The sequence below is a fragment of the Zeugodacus cucurbitae genome, chromosome 4, assembly GCF_028554725.1.
Source record: "Zeugodacus cucurbitae isolate PBARC_wt_2022May chromosome 4, idZeuCucr1.2, whole genome shotgun sequence".
NCBI lineage: Eukaryota > Metazoa > Arthropoda > Insecta > Diptera > Tephritidae > Zeugodacus > Zeugodacus cucurbitae.
In genome coordinates, this window is record NC_071669.1 from 33,711,944 (window position 1) to 33,736,312 (window position 24,369).

A 24,369-nucleotide genomic window follows, 5' to 3' on the forward strand; every position below is an offset into this window, starting at 1 on the left:
ATTTTGTATGTAATTTGCAAATACATATAGAAATATGCATAATATAATTAAAATGTGCTAGAAAATTGAGAATAACGATAAAAATTACTTAATGAAATATATTTTTTTGCTTGGAAACGATGCGTACAGGAGTTGAGAAAATTATATGAAAGAGAATGACAGAAAAACACGAACAGAGTTCTCTAACAAGAATTGCTCGTGTGAACGCAAGGGGCGACAGCAAACGAGAATCGCCCGCGAATTAGCAACAAAAGTTGCCCGTGTGAAAGTGGACAAACGTGTCGCCGAATACTTTAGACTCGGAGCGATTTCGCTTTCCCGTCGCATTCTTTCCTATAAAGGAGTTGCTGAGACAAAAGTATTTGCGACTTTCAGTGTAGACGATTAATTTAGTAAATCAGTTCACTCTTTTTCTGTTGATATAATTATCGACTTTCGATAAATCCTTTGCAGCTTCATTTTATAATGATTTATAAGATATTGGTGTTAACTATTTTATATTGTATTGTAATTGTGTAAAACATTTAATTATTAGAATCTTAAAGCTCCGATTGGCATGTATAATGCTGTTAGTTAGCCATAACGATAGAATTTCGAATTTTTACTGCATATCTAATGAATAGTATTAGCAAAAAGTACTTTCAAACAATAGTGAATCAAGAAGTGTTGATACTAATAATTATACCAACGAAATATTTTGAAGTTGATTCATCAGAAAAATGGCTAAGACGTACGATTACCTCTTTAAGTTGCTATTAATTGGTGACTCCGGCGTAGGAAAAACGTGTATTTTGTTTCGATTTTCAGAAGACGCATTTAACACCACCTTTATATCAACCATAGGTGAGTAGCGTATGAATTTTTAAAAGGTGTGATTAAAAAACTTCGGGAGTATGATAATATCAGTTCTTAATATAATAGTTACAAGGGCTTTGGGAAAACTTTAGTATACCGTACCACGATTTATGGATGGAGAGGGGGTTCTTCGGATTACGAATATATATAATTATAGCCGCCGCAAACTTAAATAAGCATTTTATTTTTAATACAATTCTCTTTATATGTACAACAACATACCGGTTCCATGTTGACGAATAATCAGTGTTGCCATATCCATATATTTTGTAAACAAATCAAAATAGATAAGAAGGAGGCACTAATCTCCAAATTATATCTCAGGATGTCCTAAGATTTTCCGCGTTGAATTACTTTCGCTTAAAAAAAATAACCCAGGTCGTTTAGGAGTTATACCTATTTAATTCTCGACCAGGGTTATTTTTTTGAAGCGCGGCCGAAGGCCGCCTCTGCAGAAAGTAGTTTTACGTGGAAGAACTTGTTATTCCACCTCTTTGATAATCCCCGGTGTTGGGGGTGTTTATTATTATTAAGATTATAGGGTATTTGTTTTCTTCATTTTGGGGATTTTATTCCGTTTGATTATTTTTATTCGATTGCATGTGGCAACACTTATGTTCTGTCATCTTGCAACCCTTTTGTTATTGTACAAATAAAGATAATTGTGCAAAAACTTAAATGTTTATTTACAGCAAATTTTGATATAATTTGTAAAAAATAAATATGTAAAAACAAATTAGTGAAGCGTAAATATATTTAAAGTGAAAAATATATGTGAAAAATTAAATATACAGTGAGAAATAACGTGTTGAAAATTGTTAATTATAAATCTTTAATTGCAAATATCTCAGAAACTATAAGCTTGCGGCGGCAATAATTATATATATTCGTAATATGGAGAATCTCCTCTATCCGCCCATTTTCATTTTAACATCGAAATCGTGGGACGGTATACTAAAGTTTTCTTTTTTTTAATAATAGATACACTATACAATAAAATACAATTATTTATAATAATATTGTTCGATCTGCAACAAATTATGTATTTATTTTAATTCTACTATAATATATAATATGTCTTTTATTTTCTTCACTACTTCAAGTCAATGTTATTGGTACAAATCTTAAAACTTACTGATCCAAAATTTGTGTCAATTATCTTACTTGAATTGACACCAATTGAACCGACAGTTGCGGGAATTTAAGTGTTATTAGTTACAGGGGTCGGCTTTAGTACATATGGGTATGGTCGGATAGAGGAGAATCTCCAGAGTATTCACATTTTTCAAATTGCACTGTAAAACTCATCAGTGTTATTCTTTCGTTTTTTTTTTAATTAGAAATGGCTACATTTGTTTTTATTCACTTATCTCAAAAAATGCAAAACAAAAAAAAAACAAATACTTGGATTCTATTTTATTGTCCGTAATGCATGTATATAAACAATTTATATCAAGTTTAAGTGTAGAAAACAACATCTTTAGAGAGTATAAATAACCTCTATAGAATCAACAGGAGATATAGTTGGCCTTGCCCGCTTACCTACTTGACCTTAAATGGGATTGAGGTCAGTAGGTAAATAGAGAAGCATTCAAGGTGTACGGACGTGCTTTTTAATTCGCTCCGTGAAATCTGTTGTTTTTTCTTGTTACAAAAGCAAACAAACATCAACATAAATAGCATCGATTAAATTGTCAACAGACAATCAAATCAAAATACAGTGCACACAAATTTACATAAAAAACATAAACAAATAGTGCACAAAACAAAAATATAAAAACAAAAAAATCAAACAAACAATAATGAGTGCTGCGCAGCCTCACCAGCAAAGCCGTAGGCATTCCTTAAATGCCTACTTCAGTTTTGTGGAACCAACAAAAACAACTCCTGCCAACAAAAAAAGCAACGGCGGTGATGAGTCATCGCAGCGATCAGCTGAATTGGAATCGATGCAAAGGACGCAGTCGGCAGAAGCAGAAGTAAACAGCAATCGCGCAACAACAAATGCGCTGATAGCGACAAGTATGCAGGTACCAACAAGCACTCGGTTAACGAAGGATAACAAAAAAGAAGGTGAGAATGTACAATGCAAGAAAGGACCATCTATTCAGACTGGTATTGACCGCTACATAAACACAAAAAGGAAATCTAGTCCAATTAAATCAGCGGTCAATAACAAAAAATTTCAAGCAAGCACGCCATATGGTAAAAAGCCAGACATTTTAATTGGCAATAGATTTGCCTTACTGAGCAAAGAACCTAACGACGATGCGAAGGGTACTACTGTAGCAGTGAATGCCAAACCTCCTCCAATCTATTTGCGTGAGCGTAGCTCAAATGAGCTTGTCTCCAAATTGAGCAATTTAATAGGCACGAACAATTTTCATATAGTGCCTTTAAAAAAAGGTAACATAGATGAAACGAAAATACAAACGTACACTGGAAAAAGTTTCATGGATGTAGTGAAATTCTTATCAAATAATAACAAGAATTACTACTCGTACCAATTGAAAAGCTCTAAAGGTCTAGTGGTAGTTATAAAAGGTATAGAGTCGTCGGTAGACTCTAACGACGTTAAAGAAGCTCTTGAAGAAGGTGGTTTTAGTATTAAATCAGTAGTAAATATATTTAACAGAAACAAAGTACCTCAGCCAATGTTCAAAATAGAATTGATGCCAAATAATGAACAACTAAAGAAAAATGAAACACATCCAATTTACAAGTTAAAATATTTGCTCCATCGCAGAATCACCGTCGAGGAACCACATAAAAGAAATGGTCCGGTCCAATGCACCAACTGCCAAGAGTATGGGCACACGAAAGCATATTGCACTCTACGTAGTGTCTGTGTGGTGTGTGGTGATCTGCATCCTACATCAAAATGTACTCTTAAAAAAGAGGATTTAAATAAAAAATGTAGTAATTGTGGTGGAAATCACACTGCAAACTATAGGGGTTGCCCGGTATACAAAGACTTAAAAACTAAATTGACTGTTGGAATTCAATCACGCCGTAATCAAATGATAAATATTCCTTCCAACGAAATTATTGAAAACCCTGTCCATATTTCAAAACAATATATTCTTAAAAATAATGTTGTACAAGGGAGCTATGCAAACATGGTAAAAGGCAACACAACACAAATGCATTTGCCCCAAAACCAACCAAATGGAAGCATTGAAACAATGATTTTAAACCTTACCCAATGTATGACACAATTTATGTCAACAATGCAAAATATGATTCAAGAGGTAATCAAAGCCCAAAACCAAATGTTGCAAACTTTTTTAAGTAAAAAATGAGCGTACTTAACATTTGTATATGGAATGCTAATGGTGTTAACCAACATAAATTGGAGCTTATTAGATTTCTGAATGAAAATAATGTAGATGTAATGCTGTTGTCAGAAACCCATCTTACGAATAAAAATAATTTCTTTATACCGGAGTATAGACTCTATGTTACAAATCACCCAGATGGAAAGGCACATGGTGGAACAGCAGTGTTAGTTAGAAAACGATTAAGCCACCACGCATTAGAATCTCATGCTACAGCGCAGTTACAAGCTACAACAATATCTATAAAAAATCGTTGCGGAGACTTAAACCTGACGGCTATATACTGTCCACCTCGTTTTAAAATTACAGAGAGTGAATTGAAAGACTTTTTTGGAACGCTAGGTCATAGATTTCTAGAAGGTGGAAATTACAAAGCAAAACATATGTATTGGGGCTCACGACTTATTAATCCGAAAGGACGACAGCTGTATCAAACCATTATAAATAGGCGCAATAACCTTGATATAATATCTCCGGGTAAGCCAACATATTGGCCTAGTGATCGTAAAAAAATACCAGATTTAATTGATTTTGCTGTGATCAAAAATATAGATAAATCGCACATAACAGTAGATACTAGTACTGACTTATCTTCTGATCACTCTCCTATACTAATAAAGTTATGTGAACAACCCATATTTGTTGAAAAGAAAGTGGGCCTAACATCTCACAAAACGAACTGGCTAAAATACAAAAAATACGTGAGTAGCCACATTAATATTGAAAACAAAATAAATACAGAAAGAGATATTGACGAAAGTATAAGGGAACTCAATGATATAATTATTAACGCAGCGGTCTTAGCAACACCAAAGAAAAATTATAAGCCACTTAGTCTCAGAAAAATCAGCAATAGAGAAATAGAACAGCTTGTAAATGAAAAAAGACGTGCTAGACGAGAATGGCAGATAAATCGCTCCCCTTCCACTCAGCTTCAGTTGAAATCTGCTGTACGCAAATTTAAAAAGCGCTTAAACGCGAGGAAGAATTCAACAATGAAATATATATAAAGAAGCTGTGTCCACACTCAAGCAAGCAAAATTCACTATGGAAAGCCCAAAAGTCCATGAAGCCACCAGTCGACTCCAACATGCCTATACGAGACTTGGGGGGGAAATTGGGCTCGAATGAGGAAAAGTCTACTTGTTTTGCAAATCACCTAGAAAAGGTATTTCAACCAAATTGCCCAAAGAATAACTTTAAGTTGTCAATCTTACCTAACACAGCAAATGAGTCGCCAGAGTCCTTTAAGACTTCACCTTCTGAAATTATTAGCATCATAAAAGAACTTAATCCAAAAAAGTCGCCAGGTCATGATAATATCACTCCAAAATTGCTAATTGAGTTACCAAATATTGCTGTAGAGGTGCTCTCTTTGCTCTTCAATGCAATTCTAAGTTTTGGATACTATCTGATAGATAAACCTGGGAAAGACTTGACACAGCCGTCTTCATACAGACCAATCAGTCTTCTACCCTGCCTTTCTAAAATATTTGAAAAGGTGCTCCTATCAAAGATGTCTCCTTTCCTCCACGAAAATAATGTAATACCAACGCACCAATTCGGGTTTCGTGCAAAACATAGTACAATAGAACAAGTAAATAGAATAACTAACTAATAAGAAAAGCATTCGAGCACAGAGAGTACTGTTCAGCTATATTTCTAGACGTGGCTCAGGCGTTTGATAAAGTGTGGCATGAAGGCCTTTTATATAAGATTAAAAACATTCTACCTTTAGAATTGTATAAAATATTGGAGTCTTATTTAAAAAATAGACAATTCATATCTGATGAACGACAAATAAGGGCTGGTGTACCACAAGGCAGTGTTTTAGGCCCAACTCTGTACATCATATATACTGCTGATCTTCCAACAGCTAATAATGTTTTGACATCAACTTTCGCGGATGTCACAGCTTTAGTGAGCCGTAACAAATGCCATATTATAGCATCAAGAATATTATCGGAGCACTTAAGATCTGTCGAAGAATGGCTAGCCAACTGGCGTATAAATGTGAATGAATAAAAGTGTAAGCACGTTACATTTTCGCTAAGACCAAAAATGTGCCCGGCAGTAAAAATGAACAATATTCTAGTGCCTCAAGTGAATGAAGTTACCTATCTTGGTATTCACCTAGATAGAAGGCTTACATGGAGAAAACATATATCTAGTAAAATAACGTGCATGAAGATAAGAGCTGCAAATTTAAATTGGCTTTTAAATAAAAACTCTAAACTTAGCCTAGACAACAAAGTGCTTTTATACAATGCGGTCATAAAGCCGATTTGGATGTATGGCATTCAACTGTGGGGTACGACCTGTGCAACTAATATTGATATAATACAAAGGTTGCAATCGAAAATGCTTAGATCAATCACGTGCTCACCATGGTACATTCGCAATGAAAATATCCATAAAGATCTTGGTATCTCTATGGTGAAGAAAGCAGTAGAGGACAGCAGATTGAAATATATATCTAAACTCCGTGATCACCCAAACCCATTGGGTAATGCCTTAGTACATTCCTGCGATCAAACACGCCTAAAAAGAAGGGATATGCCTGCGTACTAAAGAGCAACGCTTCACCAATACAGCTCAATCACTTGTTTGAGCTTGTCTAGTTTTTTAAATAGTTTTAAGATTTTATAACTTATTGTTAGGCTTAAAGTAAAAGCAGATTCAATAAATAAAGAAATATTGAAAAAAAAGTAGGTTGAGCTGGATAGTTCATAAGTTCTATTTAATTGACCAGAAACCATATGTCTCAGCATAGTGATGTCCTTAGGGTTATTATTTACTATTTGATTTTTATCTTATTAAACAATAGTGATGAGCATTTTTTTACTTCCTGTGATTTTTGAACTGTCATTGAAAATTTGCATATAACATCTACGATCACTTATAGTTTCAGTTTAAAACTTTAACCGCAATGTCTCAAAATTATATTTTTTATGTCGGTGAACACGATTTATTGTTTTTTATATATTTGATAGCGCAAATCTTAGAAAAGCTTTGATGATTTGGTAATTAAGGCATAATTAGTTTAGTATTTGTAGTTTATTTCTTATATTTAATAAATAAAAATAAAAACTTAAATTTGTCACATTATATTATTTTCAATTTGACTCTAATATTGGCCTAATCGGTATGAAAGCAGCTAAATAACGGTAAGGTCACCTTGAATATTTTTAATTTAAATTATGAAGGGGGTTACACGTTGTGTCAAGCGCTGGATTTAAGGTCACCTTGAATATTTTTAATTTAAATTATGAAGGGGGTTACACGTTGTGTCAAGCGCTGGATTTTTGGAATACCCTTTCCGCAAGAAATCTCAACGGAGCAGTAGAATGAAATGAATTTATAAATTATCAGATTCAGTATGTTAAGGTTGGGCTTCAAGATTTATAAGTTTATGGGACTCACACTGAGATGTTACAGTAGGGATGTACTTAAATTAGTAAATAATTTGAAATGGAATTGGCTACGACCACTTATGCGTCAGAAACCATATCCCAGAATCTATTCGGCCGATTTCAACGAAATTCAGTTCATAATATTTCTTTGGCATCACAATCCTATGTTTTGGAATCGGTACTCCACCACACCTATTTTTCTTATAACACAACATTGAAGTCCATTTGAATATATAAATTAAACACGAATGAATATATCGGAACAAATGTTTACACAAATACTGCGTTTCGATTGTGATATAGCACATCGCCGAAATCGGATTATAACTTTCTAAGGTCCCATAAATCGAACGTGAGGACCTCAGAGCTTGTGGCTATTTTTTTTTACCGAAAATATCGGTATCAGATCACTGTGATTGAAATATCGCATATAGCAACTGCGATCAATTTGTGTAAATAGCAGTGATTTACAATCGCAATGGCTGTTCAGTAATTTGAGTTCGATCAGAGAAGCTATAGAGAAGTTCAGTGTTTTTGTTCGACCACAATACATATAAGAGTTCAGTAATTCTAATTCGATCACTGTAGCAATAGCAGTTCAGTAATTCTAATTCGATCATTGTAGCAATAGCAGTTCAGTACTTCTAATTCGGTAAATCTTGGGTGTTGTAAAAATTAATAAAAATGTAAATGTAAAAAAATAAAAAAAAATGTGGAGTACAAATTCTCATAAATTCGTTTGTTTTTTGTTGCGATCGCAATAGCAATATAAAAGCACAGTGATTTAAAAATAGCAATCACTGGAATCACAGTGATTCAAAAATAGCAATATCGCTCATCACTAATCGATGTATCTCTCACATATTCTGATGGAATTCAAAGGATATATGTTTTTTTTTATAATAGTGTGCCTCTGCTAAAAATGGGTAATATCAGATCAATACTTCCTCTATCCCCGAAATCCCTCATGATCAGACATATTAGCAAAATAAATTGAACTTGAAATAGTGGCAAAAATAGTTAAAATCGGTGGGAAAACTTTAGAATAGCATCCCACGATTTCGCGGATAAAATGTGTATGGTTGGATAGAGGAGATCCTCCAGATTAAGAATATATATAAGGAGGAGATATGGCAATGCTTCTTTTTCGTCAGCATGCAACCCTTTTGTTATTGTGTCAATTGATAAAATTGAATAAAAATTAAAATGCTTATTTAAAGCAAATTTCTAAATAATTAATATAAAATAAATAGATAGAAAGAAAGTAGTGAAGTGTAAGTGTATAATAAGTGCAAAATATACATGAAAAATTAACTATATAGCGAGAAATTACGTGTTAAAATTAGACAATTTTTAAATTTTAAACGCGAATATCTCGAAAACTATAAGTCTCCTGCGGCTATAATTATATATATTCTATCTATATCTTCCTCTATCCAACCATACCCACTTTATCCCCGAAATCGTGGGATGCTATACTAAATCCCAGCCAAATCGGTCAAGGATTGAGCTTCCATATACTGTATATAATGATTTTCGTTATTCTAGTGGACTGAAATATATATACACCCGAACTTAGCCCTTTCTTACTTGTTTCATAATAAAATAAATCTATGTAACCTTTTTTTTAGGTATCGACTTTAAGATTAGAACAATTGAATTTGATGGGAAGAAAATTAAACTTCAAATATGGTAATGGTTGTGGTATATCGAATCCTTAAACTATAACTTATTTTCCTTTTAGGGACACCGCAGGCCAAGAACGTTTTCGGACAATAACAACAGCGTATTATAGAGGTGCTATGGGTATCATGTTGGTATACGATATAACGCAGGAAAAATCCTTTGAAAATATTAAAAACTGGATTCGCAACATAGAAGAAAATGCGTCCGCTGACGTAGAAAAGATGCTTCTGGGTAATAAATGTGAATTAACTGATAAGCGTCAGGTATGTATTAATTTGTGTATCTATAATATTTTAATAAATCATTGGCTTTAGATAGAATATCCCTTTCATATAAAACTAATAATAATGTTGAAATTTCTTAAGGAATAAAATAAAAAAATTAATTTTGAAGAATGATATAATGAATTTTAACAAAAATATACAGAACCGACAATGTACACTAAATACCTTTACGATCATCTTCGGCACACTTAGTGTTGGTAACTTGTTTTTAATTTGGCATTTTGTCTACTGCAGAATTGTGCGACATGTTGTCTGCTTAAGTATACATACGTACGCTGAAAGCTTGTATTCAATACAAAATAAAGAAATAGCGAATGTTAAACAAATTAGAAACTGTTGCTTTATGAAGGGTATCGTAAATTCTAAAGGTATAATTAAAATACTGGTAAAAATTACAATTGTCCTTTATAATTTTGATGAGAAACTTGCGAAGAACAAAAAGAGAGGATTCAATCTTCAACCGTAAAGCTAAATCTATCCCGAACAAATACCGTGACGTACTATTTTTATCTACATTTAAATTTGCGTAGTTTGGCCAGCTATTGATATGCCAACTAATGCTGTTGCATGATCCTTGTGTGAAACTGCCCATCGAAATATTTGTATTTATGAACATAAGGATGAGTGTCAATAAAAATCCGGTATTTTATTCAATTTGATCAAAACTCAATTTATAAGAGATTTTTCCCTTCTTATCTTAGTGAATAGATGTGGTCATGTGTTTTAGATATTATGTGTAGTAATTTTGTCTGTCCGTGCAAATGATAACTTGTGTAAAATACTGTAGACTTCAGTAATTGCCTGATTTAGACATTTCGTTTACTATATCAAGGCATGATAGCAATAGAAAATATGCAAATATGACTGACCTATGAGTTTGCTGTCATATTCCCAGATTTCCACTTCAATTATATTTTTGTGGTCTACGATTGCCTGTCGGCACTCGGTCTAGTATAGATATGCAATAGGTATAGACCTATAATAAATTGGTAAATTTTGTCTAATAACGAGTGTTTAAACAATCATAATTATTTCTTTAATATAGGTTTCTCGAGAGCGAGGTGAGCAACTGGCTATAGAATATGGAATAAAATTTATGGAGACATCTGCTAAAGCTAGTATCAATGTGGAAGAAGCTTTCCTAACATTGGCCAGCGACATTAAAGCGAAAATGGAGAAGCGTTTGGTAATATTTTTTGTATATCTTAAGTAAAAGTACCGAATTAAAAATATGAAATACCTTTTTAGGAAGCAAATAATCCCCCAAAAGGTGGTCATCAACTAAAATTCGCGGAGACTCGGAAAACGGAAACTTGGCTTTCGAAATGTAATCTGCTTTGACGAGGTCATATTCGCACACCATAATATATAAATAATTCTCAGATGTTTAAACGTTAAGTGGGTTTTATAATAAAAAGAACTTCTATTAAGGATTTCAATAATTTACAATAAAGTATACGTAGCCATTAGTATACTTACTTAACATTCCCTTATAGTAAATGGGACCGTCTTATTAACGTTCGTGTGCCTAGTTGCAGTTGTGTTAAACCATTATTTTGTGTCAGGGACATGTATGAAATATCAAAACAATAACATTTGCAACTTTCTCCACAATGGAATTTGTTTAGAGTAAAGCTTAACTTAAAGTTTTACTTAATATTAGTTTTATAATTTTAACAGTTTAGTAAAAGGATTTACTATATATCGTTGTGAAATTAAAACAAAAACAAGAATTTGAACTTACAAGATTTCTACGACTGCAACTATTAAAAATGTATATATATATAAATTTGGCGCAGGAATATGTCCTAAAGGAATTCAAAGGAGATATGTTTGTGAAGTTATACTTCTTATACGACTTCGGAAAAGGTTGCGATAATTGTTGGTTGCGCAACCTATAGCGTTAAACAAGCGAGAGAGAGAGAGATAGTGAGTGATAGTAAAGCAGAGAACTTAAAGCACTTGCCATACTTATGCTATTTGAGCAATTCTTGTTTTTGTAGAACAATATTAAAATTTTTGGTTGGTGACATATTCAGATGTGTACGTATAAACATATTCACATGTGTACGCACATGTATGATTGTATATATTCACATGTTTTGTTTGTTATCGAAGGGGGAATCTTCTTAAAGATACTGTCCTGCATGACAGAATGCACGATTCGTTCCATGCGCTTGGTATACCTCTTTTGGGACCACGCCCGGTCCATACTAAAATTTAATATGCCGAACTCGCGCACCGGAACGCCTACGTGCTAAACCCTTAACTTCGTCAGCTTTATATCTACCTTGTGGGGCTTCCGTTAAGTATTATTATTATTTGCCTATTGGCTCACGTCTCTCACTGTATTTCTCCTCTGTTTAAGGCCCTTCGTATTCGTTCCATTTTCCGTAGTTCGGTTAGAACCTCTGCTCTCAGCTCCTTTACATCAAGCCACACCTGTTTTGGTCGCAGCATATGTAAGACTATATTATCGAGCGATAGTCGCTCCGCTAACTGCTGTTTTATTTGAGACCGTTCTACATTATATCTCGGACAATAGAAGAAAATGTGCAGAGCATTTTCGTTTTCATTACCACAAAAGGAGCACATTACTCCATTGTCATGGCCATACTTGTAGAGGTACTCTCTAAAGCATCCATGTCCAGTTAGAAACTGCGTCATATAAAAATCCGTATATCCATGATTTCTATTTACCCAAGTTTCGACGTTTTTTATAAGCCGATGAGTCCATCGCCCTTTGGTTGTTGCATCCCAACGGTTTTGCCATCCCTTCAGACTCTTTTGTCTTTCTTCTTTCCGTTCTTCTATTGTTAACGGCCTGCCGAGTATTTTACTAGAATCGTATATTCTTTTAGGTTCAAGAGCAATTAAATCTGGTGGCATTATGCCGCTAACAGCTTCTTGCGATACTGAGCGGAAAGCACTGGCTACTCTAATGGCGCTTAGTCTGAATAGCGAGTTCACCATTCTGGCATATGTTTTTTGACCCAATGCTTGAGCCTACACAGGAGCCGCATACAGTGCAATAGATTGGCTAGTTTTCGCTAAAAGGAACCTTCTGTCTTGATTTGGGCCACCTATGTTGGCCATAATTCGCGATGAGGCTGAGATCACTCGTGCAGCCTTTTCACAGGTTTTCTCGATATGAGTTTTGTAATTCACACCTTAATTGTGTAAAGCTACTGGCGAATAATCGCCATTATAGTAGCCTTGGCTACTGAGTCTAGATTTTTTATTATGATAAGCTATTTATCTCAGTTGCCAAGAATATGCAAATAACAGCCCTGAGTTTACATTTTTGACAATTATTTTGTAAGTATTTGGCAGCACTGTTAAAATGTGAGTAACAATTTGTGCAGTTAACAATACAAATACGCGAACAGAAATATTTTATTTGAAACAAAATACAAAAAAGAACTATAATGAGTAATTATTAATTATTTTTCATGAGTCGGGAAGAAAGCTTGAATGTCGCATTAATTCGACGGCTAATTAGAGATCGTTCCAGTCCTTTGGATATTTCACTTATGAAGTACGCTAAGGATTCAAATGTTGTTATTTCCAAATTTGAGCAGCACTACGATTCTTTGCCGAAGGTAGCTATCAGAAAGGTCAAGGGAATGACTTCGGAATTTCACAACTCAAATACAATGTCAGCGATTCTTAAAGAAGTGACCACATTTATGCAACAGAAAATATGCCGAAAACATATAAAATTTAGCATAAGTGTATAAGAGCAAAATACAACTATAATAATAAATAATAAGCAATCAAACAGAATTTCCTGATGTGATCCTATGTATGAATGGAACACATGTGCACATTTCAGCACCTAAGAAAGAACTGCAACATCTGTATATTAATATCTATCTATACCTCTGAAGTAAATCAAATTTTAGAAATTGCTCAAAAATATAGTATTATTAAAATATTAGCTTCTGTTATTCTTTTCCAGTCCTATGTGGTGAACAGAATCTGTTTATTTCGGCTTCAAAGCCATTCCATAGTTTTGCATTTTGTAAATAGTATTTAAAAAGTAACTCATAAAATCATATATTAATGTAAATACATTTTTTATTTGTATTTACAATTTCTTCACCATCTGAATATATTATATAAAGCAGTACAAAACTACAATCTATAATGAAGAAACTGGTCTTGATCAGTAGCCTATATACCCATCTATGTTTAGAATTATAGTCTCTACTTTCTTTTTTGGAGGATGGGATCATGTGTAGAAGTTCACGCAAGTGAGGAAAGTTTTTGATTGTCATTCACTTGGGAGTGGCCAGAAACGATTATTCTCCACATGGTTCAAGCAGCTCACGACTTCCGGTTTTAGACCAAGTATACTCTGGGTAGCCAACAGACATCCGTTTGAAGGCGAGCTAAAGTGAGAAGGCGAAGCCCGCTTATGCGGTTGTGCGTAGGGTTTGGGACCCACCACATAAAAACACCCCCCAATGACAAATCTACGAAAGCCTCGGTTGAGACACCCCCCTTTTGATGACGACCCCTGCAAACGTTTTAAGGATAATGATATAAGGGCATGCACCTGGAATGTCCGGACCCTTAATTGGGAAGGTGCCTCTGCCCAGCTGGTTGATGTCCTCATACGACTCAAGGCTGACATCACCGCCATCCAAGAAGTGCGATGGACGGGACAAGGGTGGAAGAAGGTGGGTCCTTGTGACATCTACTACAGCGGCCATATAAAGGAGCGCAAATTCGGTGTGGGATTCGTGGTGGGAGAGAGACTCCGTCGTCGAGTCCTGGCATTCACTCCGTTGGATGAACGTCTAGCCACAATCCGCATCAAAGCGAGGTTCTTCAACATATCGCTGATTTGCGCCTACGCCCCAACGGAAGAGAAGGACGATGTGACCAAAGATGCTTTCTATGAGCGCCTAGAACGCACCTATGAGCGCTGCCCCTGCCACGATGTAAAAGTCGTGCTTGGCGATTTTAACGCCAGGGTGGGTAAAGAAGGTGTCTTTGGCACAACAGCCTCCATGACGAAACATCGCCAAACGGCCTGAGGCTGATCGACTTCGCTGGGGCCCGAAATATGGTCGTCTGTAGTACCAGATTCCAGCATAAGAAAATACATCAAGCTACTTGGCTGTCTCCTGATCGAAACACGCGGAACCAAATCGATCACGTTGTGATAGACGGAAGACATGTCTCCTGTGTTTTAGACGTGCGTACGCTCCGAGGACCAAATATAGACTCGGACCATTATCTGGTCGCAGCGAAGATACGCACCCGCCTCTGTGCAGCAAAGAATGCCCGTCAACAAACACAAGGAAGGTTCGACGTCGAAAAGCTGCAATCGCAACAGACAGCCACGAAATACTCTACTCGACTTGCACTCCTGCTCTCTGAGAGCACTCATCAGCATCTCGGTATAAGGGAACTGTGGAACGGCATCTCAAACTCACTGCGTACCGCTGCAGCCGAAACAATTGGTTTTCGGCAACGACAAAAAACAAGCTGGTACGATGAGGAGTGCCGTCTCGCAGCGGAGAGAAAACAGACTGCCTACCCCGCAACGTTGCAAACGACCACAACACGTGCGGGATGGGATAGATACCGAGAGCTGAAGAGGGAAGCGAGACGCATCTGCAAACAAAAACAGAAAGAGGCCGAAATGCGTGAGTACGAAGAGCTTGAGAAGCTGGCAGACAGAGGGAATGCTCGAAAATTTTATGAAAAAATGAAGCGACTTAACGAAGGTTTCAAGACCGGAGCATCCTCATGTAGAGACCAAGGTGGTAATCTGGTAACCGATGTCCAGGGCATACTGGGATTATGGAGGGAACACTTCTCCGACCTGCTGAATGGCAGTGAGAGTACAACACCAGGAGATGGCGAACCCGATCCCCCAATCGATGACGATGGAACAGATGTTCCATTACCCGACCATGAAGAAATTCGAATAGCAATTACCTGCAGAAAGAACAACAAAGCAGCGGGGGCCGATAGATTACCGGCAGAACTATTCAAATACGGCGGCGAAGAACTGATAAGGTGCATGCATCAGCTTCTTTGCAGAATATGGTCGGAAGAAAGCATGCCTGACGATTGGAATCTCAGTGTGCTCTGCCCAATCCATAAAAAGGGAGATCCCACAATCTGCGCCAATCAGTGTGGCTTTAGACCTGGAAAATCGACAACTGACCAGATATTCACCATGCGCCAAATTTTGGAGAAGACCCGTGAAAAGAGGATTGACACACACCACCTTTATGTCGATTTTAAAGCTGCTTTCGACAGCACGAAAAGGAGCTGCCTTTACGCCGCGATGTCTCAATTTGGTATCCCCGCAAAACTAATACGGCTGTGTAAGTTGACGTTGAGCAACACCAAAAGCTCCGGCATGATTGGGAAGGACCTCTCCGAGCCGTTCGATACCAAACGAGGTTTCAGACAAGGTGACTCACTATCGTGCGACTTCTTTAACCTGATGCTGGAAAAAATTATAAGAGCTGCAGAGCTAAACCGAGAAGGTACAATCTTCTATAAGAGTGTACAGCTACTGGCGTACGCCGATGATATCGATATCATTGGAAACAACACCCGCGCCGTTAGTTCTGCTTTTTCCAGACTGGATAAGGACGCGAAGCGTATGGGTCTGGTGGTGAACGAGGACAAGACGAAATATCTCCTGTCGTCAAACAAACAGTCAGCGCATTCGCGTCTTGGCTCTCAAGTCACTGTTGACACTCATAACTTCGAGGTCGTAGATAATTTCGTATACCTGGGAACCAGCATCAACAACACGAACAATGTCAGCCTCGAAATCCAGCGCAGAATAACTCTTGCCAACAGGTGCTACTTTGGACTAGTAGGCAATTGAACAGTAAAGTCCTCTCTCGACGAACCAAAATCAAGCTCTACAAGTCGCTTATCATTCCCGTCCTGCTCTACGGTGCAGAAGCTTGGACGATGTCAACATCAGATGAGACGACACTAGGAGTTTTCGAGAGGAAAATTTTGCGCAAGATTTATGGTCCTCAAAACATTGGCAACGGCGAATACCGCAGACGATGGAACGATGAGCTGTACGAGTTATACGACGACATTGACATAGTTCAGCGAATAAAAAGACAGCGGCTACGCTGGCTAGGTCATGTTGTCCGAATGGACGAAAACACTCCAGCCCTGAAAGTGTTCGATGCATGGAGGGACCAGGTGGAGAGCGACCTGGTTACACTTGGGATCTCCAACTGGCGCCGAACTGCGGAGGAGAAAGAGAGGTGGCGCACTATCGTCGATTCGGCTATAACCGGCTAAACGGTTGCAACGCCAATCACATACATACATACTTTCTTTCTGCTCGTAATCAAGACTGCTTCGGTTTTCTGTCTCGCCAGCTGTAATCTTGACGCATCCATCCAATTTTTAATCTTCTGCGACGTAGAAACACAAGCTCTTTGAATCTGATGTAGCTCTTTTGCTACGGTTGCCACAGCAATGTCATCAGCATATCCAATTATCTTCGCTTCTTTCAACAGAGGGAGACGCAAAATTCCATCATACAGGATATTCCATAACACCGGTCCCAGAACGGAGCCTTGTGGAACTCCACCCTCTACCGCATAACTTTTGGTCCCTTCATCTGTGTCGTAAAACAACAGTCTATCGGACAAATAGCTTCTTATATTTCTAAGTAAATATACCGGTGTTTCAAGATTCACTAAGGCACAAAGGTGATGATTGCACAGTATTTTTTGTTACCATGCATCCACCTAGTACCTTCAATGGCCTTTTCTGCGATTCCGGTCAGTGTTTGATTGCGTCGGTGGTCGAGCGCTTTTTACGAAACCCGTATGGGTTGCTAGACAAGCCATCTTCCACTTCATCAAGATGCGCTTCGTTCACAGATCAATCGCTCCAAGATTTTTCCAATTGTGTCTATCATACAAAGTGGTCGATAAGCGCTGGGGTCATCAACCGTTTTGTTAGGCTTTTGCAATAAGACTATGCGTTGTTTTTTCCATATTTTTGAGAACACACCACCAGTCAAACATTTTTCAAAAACTTTGATGAAACTCTTTTGGGTTTTTCTTTATTGCGATCTTCAAAGCACGATTTGGAATTCCATCCAGACCTGGTGCTTTAGCATTTCCGAAACGCGCAGCAGCATTTATCATTTCCGTTTCCGTAACATTAGGTATTGTTACTGGTTCTACCTCATCGTTTGGTAGTAGCTCTTCTTCACACGTGTTCTGTGAAATAATGTTTCTACAACATGTTTTAGTAGCGTTGGGCAGGTCAGTGCTTGTCCTTTAGGACCGCTAACCTTAGACATGACCAACTTATACGCTCCTCTCCAAGGATTTTCATCGAGTTTGTTACAGAGTTTTTTGAAACACGATGCTTTACTTGCTTTTTTCAACATTTTTCGTTTACTCTTGAAATTTTCGCGGAGACTCTCATGTTCTACCGTTCCTGCACCTCTTTGGTACTGTCGCCTCGCTTTATTACTATCTATTCGAAAATGATGGATCTCACTGTTCCAGCAGTAAGCTGGCTTACGCTTAAAGCTTTGTTTCTTTCTAATCATGGATGCGTCACAGGCTCTGTAGATATGTTGGACTAGCAGCTTAGCCATCTGATTTATGTCTCCTGATTCGGGTATGTCTTCAGTCAACATGTGTTTGAACAAATCTTCATCAATGGTGTCTTCTTTCCACCCTTAAGTTTTTACCTTCCTTACGCATGTACTTATTTTTTCGGTTATTCATCTATAATAATAGCGTAATGGTCACTATGTGTGTACCTATCACACACCTGCCACTCTGTCGTTTGAGCCAGTGATTTGCTAGCGAAAGTTATATCTATAATAGAACCACGACCATTCTTTTCAAAAGTGTTTCTGACACCTGTATTTAGTAGGATAATATCGAGTAGGCAGAAAGCTTTGAGTAATGCCTGTCCTTGATGGTTTGTGCTTCTACTTCCCCATTCTAAGGAAGGGTTTATTTGTCAGTGGATTATCTTGTAACGTTTTATCACCACAGATCCAAATTGCTGCTTTTTTACTGTTATCAGTGACCCACGTATTAGAGATCGGGTTTTAATATTGCTCACTTATGATTACTACATCTATTTTCTTTTCGTACACGGTTTGCGTTAGGAGTTCTTGTGCGGCTTCACAATGATTAAGATTAATTTTCAGTATTTTCATTTATTTAGACGCTTCTATAAAAATTGGACATCTTCGGCTGCCCATTTGGTGGTTTGTATTCATTCTTCCTTTGCTTTTACATAAAAGGCAGGAAGGTTCTTTAAGGCAATCCTTCGCATAGTGTCAATTTTCACCACATCTCATGCAGCATTTGCTTCTGTCTTCTGAGTTTGTGCAAGGTTTTTGCAACATGTCCGAATTCGGTGACATGCCCAGCAGCTGCCTCGCTAGTTGCCCTTTGTGTACCTGCATATGCTTTCTTGATATTTTTGATAGAGTCACTACTGAAATTATTTAGCTCTTTAATTTGTGTTCGAATGGCTTCGGCTATATCATCCTTCGTTGTGATTTCGTCCAAGTCGCGAATTTCAATTGTTAACTCATGCGTTAAAGCTCGCTCTGGCTTCCTAATATCCCATCTATATCTTTCTGGTACTCTTCGGTACTTCCTGTTTGTGCTCTTCTTAGCTCGAGCAGTATTTCTTATCATCACGATGTCTTTTCGGTGTGGCTTCTACAGTATTCAATAAGGGCTGGTTGTTTAAGCTAGTGCTCTTAAGTTTATTATAATCTTTCTCTGCGCTCGAATGTAACTTCGCGATCGCACTTAGAACGTCCCGCATGGGATTGTTTATCGTGTTTATCGACCGTTGTGGGAGACTCATCATACTAATGAGCTTCTTAATGTTTTCTCCCAGTTTGGACATGTGATCCCGCTCACTTTCTTTTTTTTCCGGTTGTGTCAGGTTTTATTTTTGCAGCGCGGGTGGGGACGACCTTGCTTGTACATGTTTTTCCAGAGGCGTTTTCTCTGACGATCTAACTAGTTTAGGTGCTCGCCTAAATGGATCTATTTCCGTACTTGCAGTTTTATCTGATACAATGGCCAAGTGGTCCACCATCACATCATTGCAGTCGCGGGATATCGACGGCCGGGAGCCAGCTTGCTCACCCCCCAAAACCGCCGGCACTGGGACGTTACACCCTGTACCGTAACGTTCAATTTTTTAACTGTATTCGCTGCCATTGTTTTTATCTTCCGGGATCCTACCCGTACCATTTTATACCTACTGCAAGGTGTTTTGTTCAGCCGCTTCTAATCTGGAGACAGACGCTCCTGGAGTTTTGTTGGTTTGGCACTTAGTTATGGGCGGCGTCGATTCGCCCCATCACAGTGACTTCATCAGTCAGATATAACCTCTCTGTAGTTTTGGTCGGGGACTGCTTATTGAATATTCGCAGCTAACCTTCATATCTGGAGGCCGTTCAGCTATCCGCCACCTGCTGCATATTCACATGTGTACGCACATGTATGATTGTATGCTTGCGCATTATTTTTGAAGTTATACTTTTGGTTGGTGACATATTCACATGTGTACGCACGAATGGGGCATTAGTTGCACGAATCGGCGGGGAAATGCGCTCCTCAAAGCATTCTCGTTGCTAGACGCTGTACTACTAAATACCGGCGGAAGAAATACCTTTGAAAATAATGGTCGTGGATCAATAATTGATATCACGTTCGCTAGCAGCACACTGGTTAGAACAGCAAATTGGAAAGTGTGCGACTTCTATATTCATAGTGATCACCTTGCTATTATGTTAGAAATCGACAAGCGAGTACAAACACTAGCCAGCCGAAAAAAAACACTTAAACAAGGATGGAAGATCGAAACGCTGGATGAGAAAATCTTTGAAATCATGTTGAAGTAGATCGCCAAGCCGAAATGATGGTGAAGCACGTAAGCAACGTCTGTGACGCTGCGATGTGTAGGAAAGTACAAAGCTCATACCGAAAATCTGCATACTGGTGGAACGCAGAGATTAGTAGTTAAAGAAGCGAATGCCATAGGTCAAGTCGACGCTCACAAAGAAGCTACGGTACTCCAGAGCATATAAGGCTGCGCGAATGCTTCAAAGAAAAATGAAAGGAGCTCAAGATGACAATCAAAAGAAGCAAGTCCACAAGTTTTAAAGAACTATGTGAGAGGGTAAACGGGAACCCATGGGGAGATGCATATAAAATAGTCATGTCGAAGATTAGAGGGAGTAGAAGTCAAGCACCAACGTGTCCTATCCTCCTAGAAAATGTTGTGAGAACGCTTTTCCCTGCGCAAGAGTTGCAATCGAGCAGAAGGATACCTGCGATGATGGAAGCTTTAGTCATTGACGAGAAGGAGATTATTGAAGTGGCGGAAAATTTCGGAAACGCAAAGGCGTCCGGACCGGACGGCATCCCTGGCACTGAAAATCGCTACAAAACATAACGATAAAAAATTTACCGAGCTTTATACACGCTGTCTAAATGAAGGAGTTTTTCCCAAGATATGGAAGAAACAGCGCCTGGCTCTTCTTCAGAAGCCGAACAAACCGGCAGGAGAACCGAATGCATACAGACCACTCTGCATGATCGACACAATGGCCAAAATCTTAGAGAAGTTAATCTGCAAACGCCTGGGGTATCACCTAGAAAATGAGCCTTCTGGACTATCCGAAAACCAATTTGGCTTCAGAAGAAACCGATCCACCATAGACGCAGTTGGAAAAGTGACAGGAATTGCGGCGAAAGCCATAGCGGGCACCAGATGGATGTTCGGTGAAAAAAAATACTGTGCAGTTGTCACACTTGATGTTAAAAACGCTTTCAACTCGGCATACTGGCCTCACATTATAAGGGCACTGGAGGCGAGAAATATACCAAGGTATCTGTGTCGTATAATTAGGAGCTATCTGTCTGACAGACTGCTATTCTATGATACCGATGCAGGTCCAAAGAAATACGTAGTGACAGGGGGAGTACCATAGGGCTCCGTATTAGGTCCGTTATTGTGGAATGTGCTGTATGATGAAGTGCTACGCTTATCATTACCAAAATGGGCCCAGATAATTGGATATGCTGTAACGATCGTTGCGAAGGAATTATTTCAAATCCAAAACATCTGCAATGAGACTATTACGCAAGTTAAAGATTGGCTTACACGAACTAAGCTGCAGCTTGCCGGAGAAAAAACCGAAGCGGTTCTCATCACGAGCAGAAAAAGACTAGAAACAGTCACTCTGATTATTGATGGTTATAATGTAGTAACACAAAACTCGTTACGATACCTAGGCGTTATGATTGATACTAGACTCAATTTCAAGGCGCACATCGAAAAAACGTGTTGTAAAGCGGCTAAAGTGACTGCGTCCTTGGCGAGAATCATGGCCAACATTGGTGGTCCTAGTCATGATAGAAGAGCTCTATTAGCTTAAGTTAGCCAATCAGCACTGATGTACGCTGCTTCTATATGGGCGATAGCTCTACGCCAAAAAGCATGTGCCAATAAGGCGAAGAAAGTTTCCAGACTAAGTGCCATGAGAGTTGCCTGCGCGTTTAGAACGGTGTCGCATGAAGCAGTTAGTATCATAGCTGGTATCATCCCGCTCGATAGCTTCGGAGTATAGCAGAGTCTATCAAAAAGCAAAAAGCATGAATAGGCGCTTTACCGGACGATGAGCGCAAAAAAGAGAGACAGATGAGCCTTAACGAGTGGCAAGCGCAATGGGATGCGTCAGAAAAAGGAAGATGGACAAATAGATTAATTAAAAATGTACCAGCATGGAGAGACAGATTTTTATCTGACCCAGTTCTTATCGGGTCATGGCTGTTTCAGGGAGTACCTCCAGAGATTCGGCCACGATGACATCAGTGAATGTTCCTTCTGCAACAGTGCGGAAGAAAATGCGGAACATATCTTCGTTTCTTGCTCGAGATATGTAGTGGAGAGAACCACCGTAGAACGGTTAATAAACGAAGTATTGACGCCCGACAACATAGTGAGTCACATGTTACAATCGAGGGTGGTGTGGGCAAAAATAAAGAAGTAAACCGCTATAGCGCTCCAAGAACCCAGAATAAGAGAACGACAGCGGAGAAGTGTAAGAACAGATGAATAACCCTGCGGGGAGTGTGTGAGGAGGCATGTTGGCCCAGCTTGGTCCTGCGAAGTTGTACTTAACGGTGGTTCCGCAGGTCCAATTACAAGCTATAGGAGCCGGAGTTAAGGGTTTAGTACGTAGGCATACTGTCTCGCAAGTCCGACCTAGTGGATAAAACTGGTTGGGCGTGATCCGGAAAGAGGTGTACCCTTAGCGGACAATGTGAATCGTGCATACTGTTAACATACTTTGACAGTATCTTTGGAAGAATCCCCCTTCGGAAACAAAAAAAAAATGTGTACGCACATGTATGATTGTATTCTTGCGCATTATTTTTTTTTCGTTTCTGTTTCATTTCTGCGAATTCTCAACTCGTTTATGTGAATTTTGGTTGAAATACTCTGCGTTGGCCGTTGAAAAGTTAAGACTATACTTCACAGGATCATTTCTGTAGTCAGTCTTCATTTACTTTCTTTGCAAATCGAAAGTATTAGCACCTGCGATGAGGAGGCATATCGTTTTATCTGACAGAGTGAGGTTTATGAACTTCATTTCTAATTTTGTCTTGTGGCATATTAGAAATGATGTTTTTTCGAAATTTTCATTAGAAATGATCAATGGAAGAAATGATCCTACGACAAAAGGAGGTACGACTATTGATGCGGTATTCGCGAGAAATATAGATAAAATATATGTAAGACATTTCATATCGTATTTTATTTATCATAATCCAATTATAAATATTATAGATACCAATGCGTCAGAGCCCAGAAATGATAATTGATTTGTACTTTGCTTTATAAAATTTGCATAATAAATTTATAAAATGTGAATTTAAGAAAGTGTTGGTCACTCCACCACATTTTTATCCTTTCCCTCTCGCTAGTTTTCTTTGATATAAAATTATATGCATTTCTTGCAATATCACTAAGAAGTATTACTTCTTCCGCACGACTTTTAAATATGGTCGTGGAGAATGGGTTTTTAAAAAATAAAAAATCAATTTAAGTTGCAACGAGCTGACGTTGATGACATCCAAGAACAGACTACTTTATTTAATGTTATTCACTTAAAATCAAGCTTAGTTTAATTACAATTTGCTTATTAATTAATTTTAACATATTGTATTTATGAAATTGTTGATTAAGCATATTACTGTTGATTTAGATAATTCTTAAGAAATTTATTGTCTTTTTCATTTTCAATTACTTTATTTATTTAACATTTTAGTAAAAGGCCGGAAATGGTATTATGTTACAATTTGTTTCAACAGTTCATCGTACTTATCAATTGCACCGTCAGGTGTCTTTACATAATTATTCGTACATGTAACTACTCCCTTTACATTAGAATTCTCCTGAATTCTTTTATTTAATTTTATTTTTATATACTTGTGTTTTTTAAAAATGAGAGTAGCTATTAACAAAATTATAATAATGCTTAAGATATTGCAAATATATGATATATTCGTATGTATTTTCAATTTAAAAATGTTTTCCATATTTGATTTATGTTCTTCTACTATTTCCTCAAAAGTTTTTTTTTTTTTAATTCTGAATATCTTTATATTTCAAAGTTACAATATTTTCTATAATTTCTTCGACAAAATTAGAAAAATAATAGTCGTTAATTTTAATTGAACAATTATTAAATCTTATTAAATAGTTTCCACTTAT

At 37.6% G+C, this 24,369-nt stretch overlaps 2 protein-coding genes and 1 pseudogene across 2 annotated transcripts; all 3 read left to right on the forward strand.

Annotated features, from left to right (window-relative positions):
• Positions 1-447: 447 nt before the first annotated feature.
• On the forward strand, positions 448-11,032 carry LOC105219488 (ras-related protein Rab-8A). The gene is made up of 5 exons (XM_054228825.1): positions 448-843; positions 9,238-9,298; positions 9,351-9,555; positions 10,622-10,762; positions 10,825-11,032. Exons 1-5 carry the CDS (start codon positions 720-722, stop codon positions 10,915-10,917), a joined length of 624 nt encoding a protein of 207 aa, XP_054084800.1. The 5' UTR covers positions 448-719; the 3' UTR covers positions 10,918-11,032.
• Positions 11,033-11,179: 147 nt separating this feature from the next.
• LOC128921370 (uncharacterized) lies at positions 11,180-24,358 on the forward strand. Its single transcript, XM_054228824.1, has 2 exons — positions 11,180-11,411; positions 13,079-24,358. Exon 2 carries the CDS (start codon positions 14,651-14,653, stop codon positions 16,439-16,441), a length of 1,791 nt encoding a protein of 596 aa, XP_054084799.1. The 5' UTR covers positions 11,180-11,411; positions 13,079-14,650; the 3' UTR covers positions 16,442-24,358.
• On the forward strand, positions 23,117-23,341 carry LOC114804929 (small nucleolar RNA U3; annotated as a pseudogene).
• Positions 24,359-24,369: the final 11 nt, after the last annotated feature.

Bases quoted from the DNA above. Each gene is read 5' to 3' on its own strand.
- LOC105219488 (XM_054228825.1), top strand. From the start codon at position 720: ATGGCTAAGACGTACGATTACCTCTTTAAGTTGCTATTAATTGGTGAC. The intron at 844-9,237 runs GTGAGTAGCGTA...CCTTTTTTTTAG, and splicing joins CACCTTTATATCAACCATAG to GTATCGACTTTAAGATTAGA. The intron at 10,763-10,824 runs GTAATATTTTTT...ATACCTTTTTAG, and splicing joins CGAAAATGGAGAAGCGTTTG to GAAGCAAATAATCCCCCAAA.
- LOC128921370 (XM_054228824.1), top strand. From the start codon at position 14,651: ATGGTCGTCTGTAGTACCAGATTCCAGCATAAGAAAATACATCAAGCT.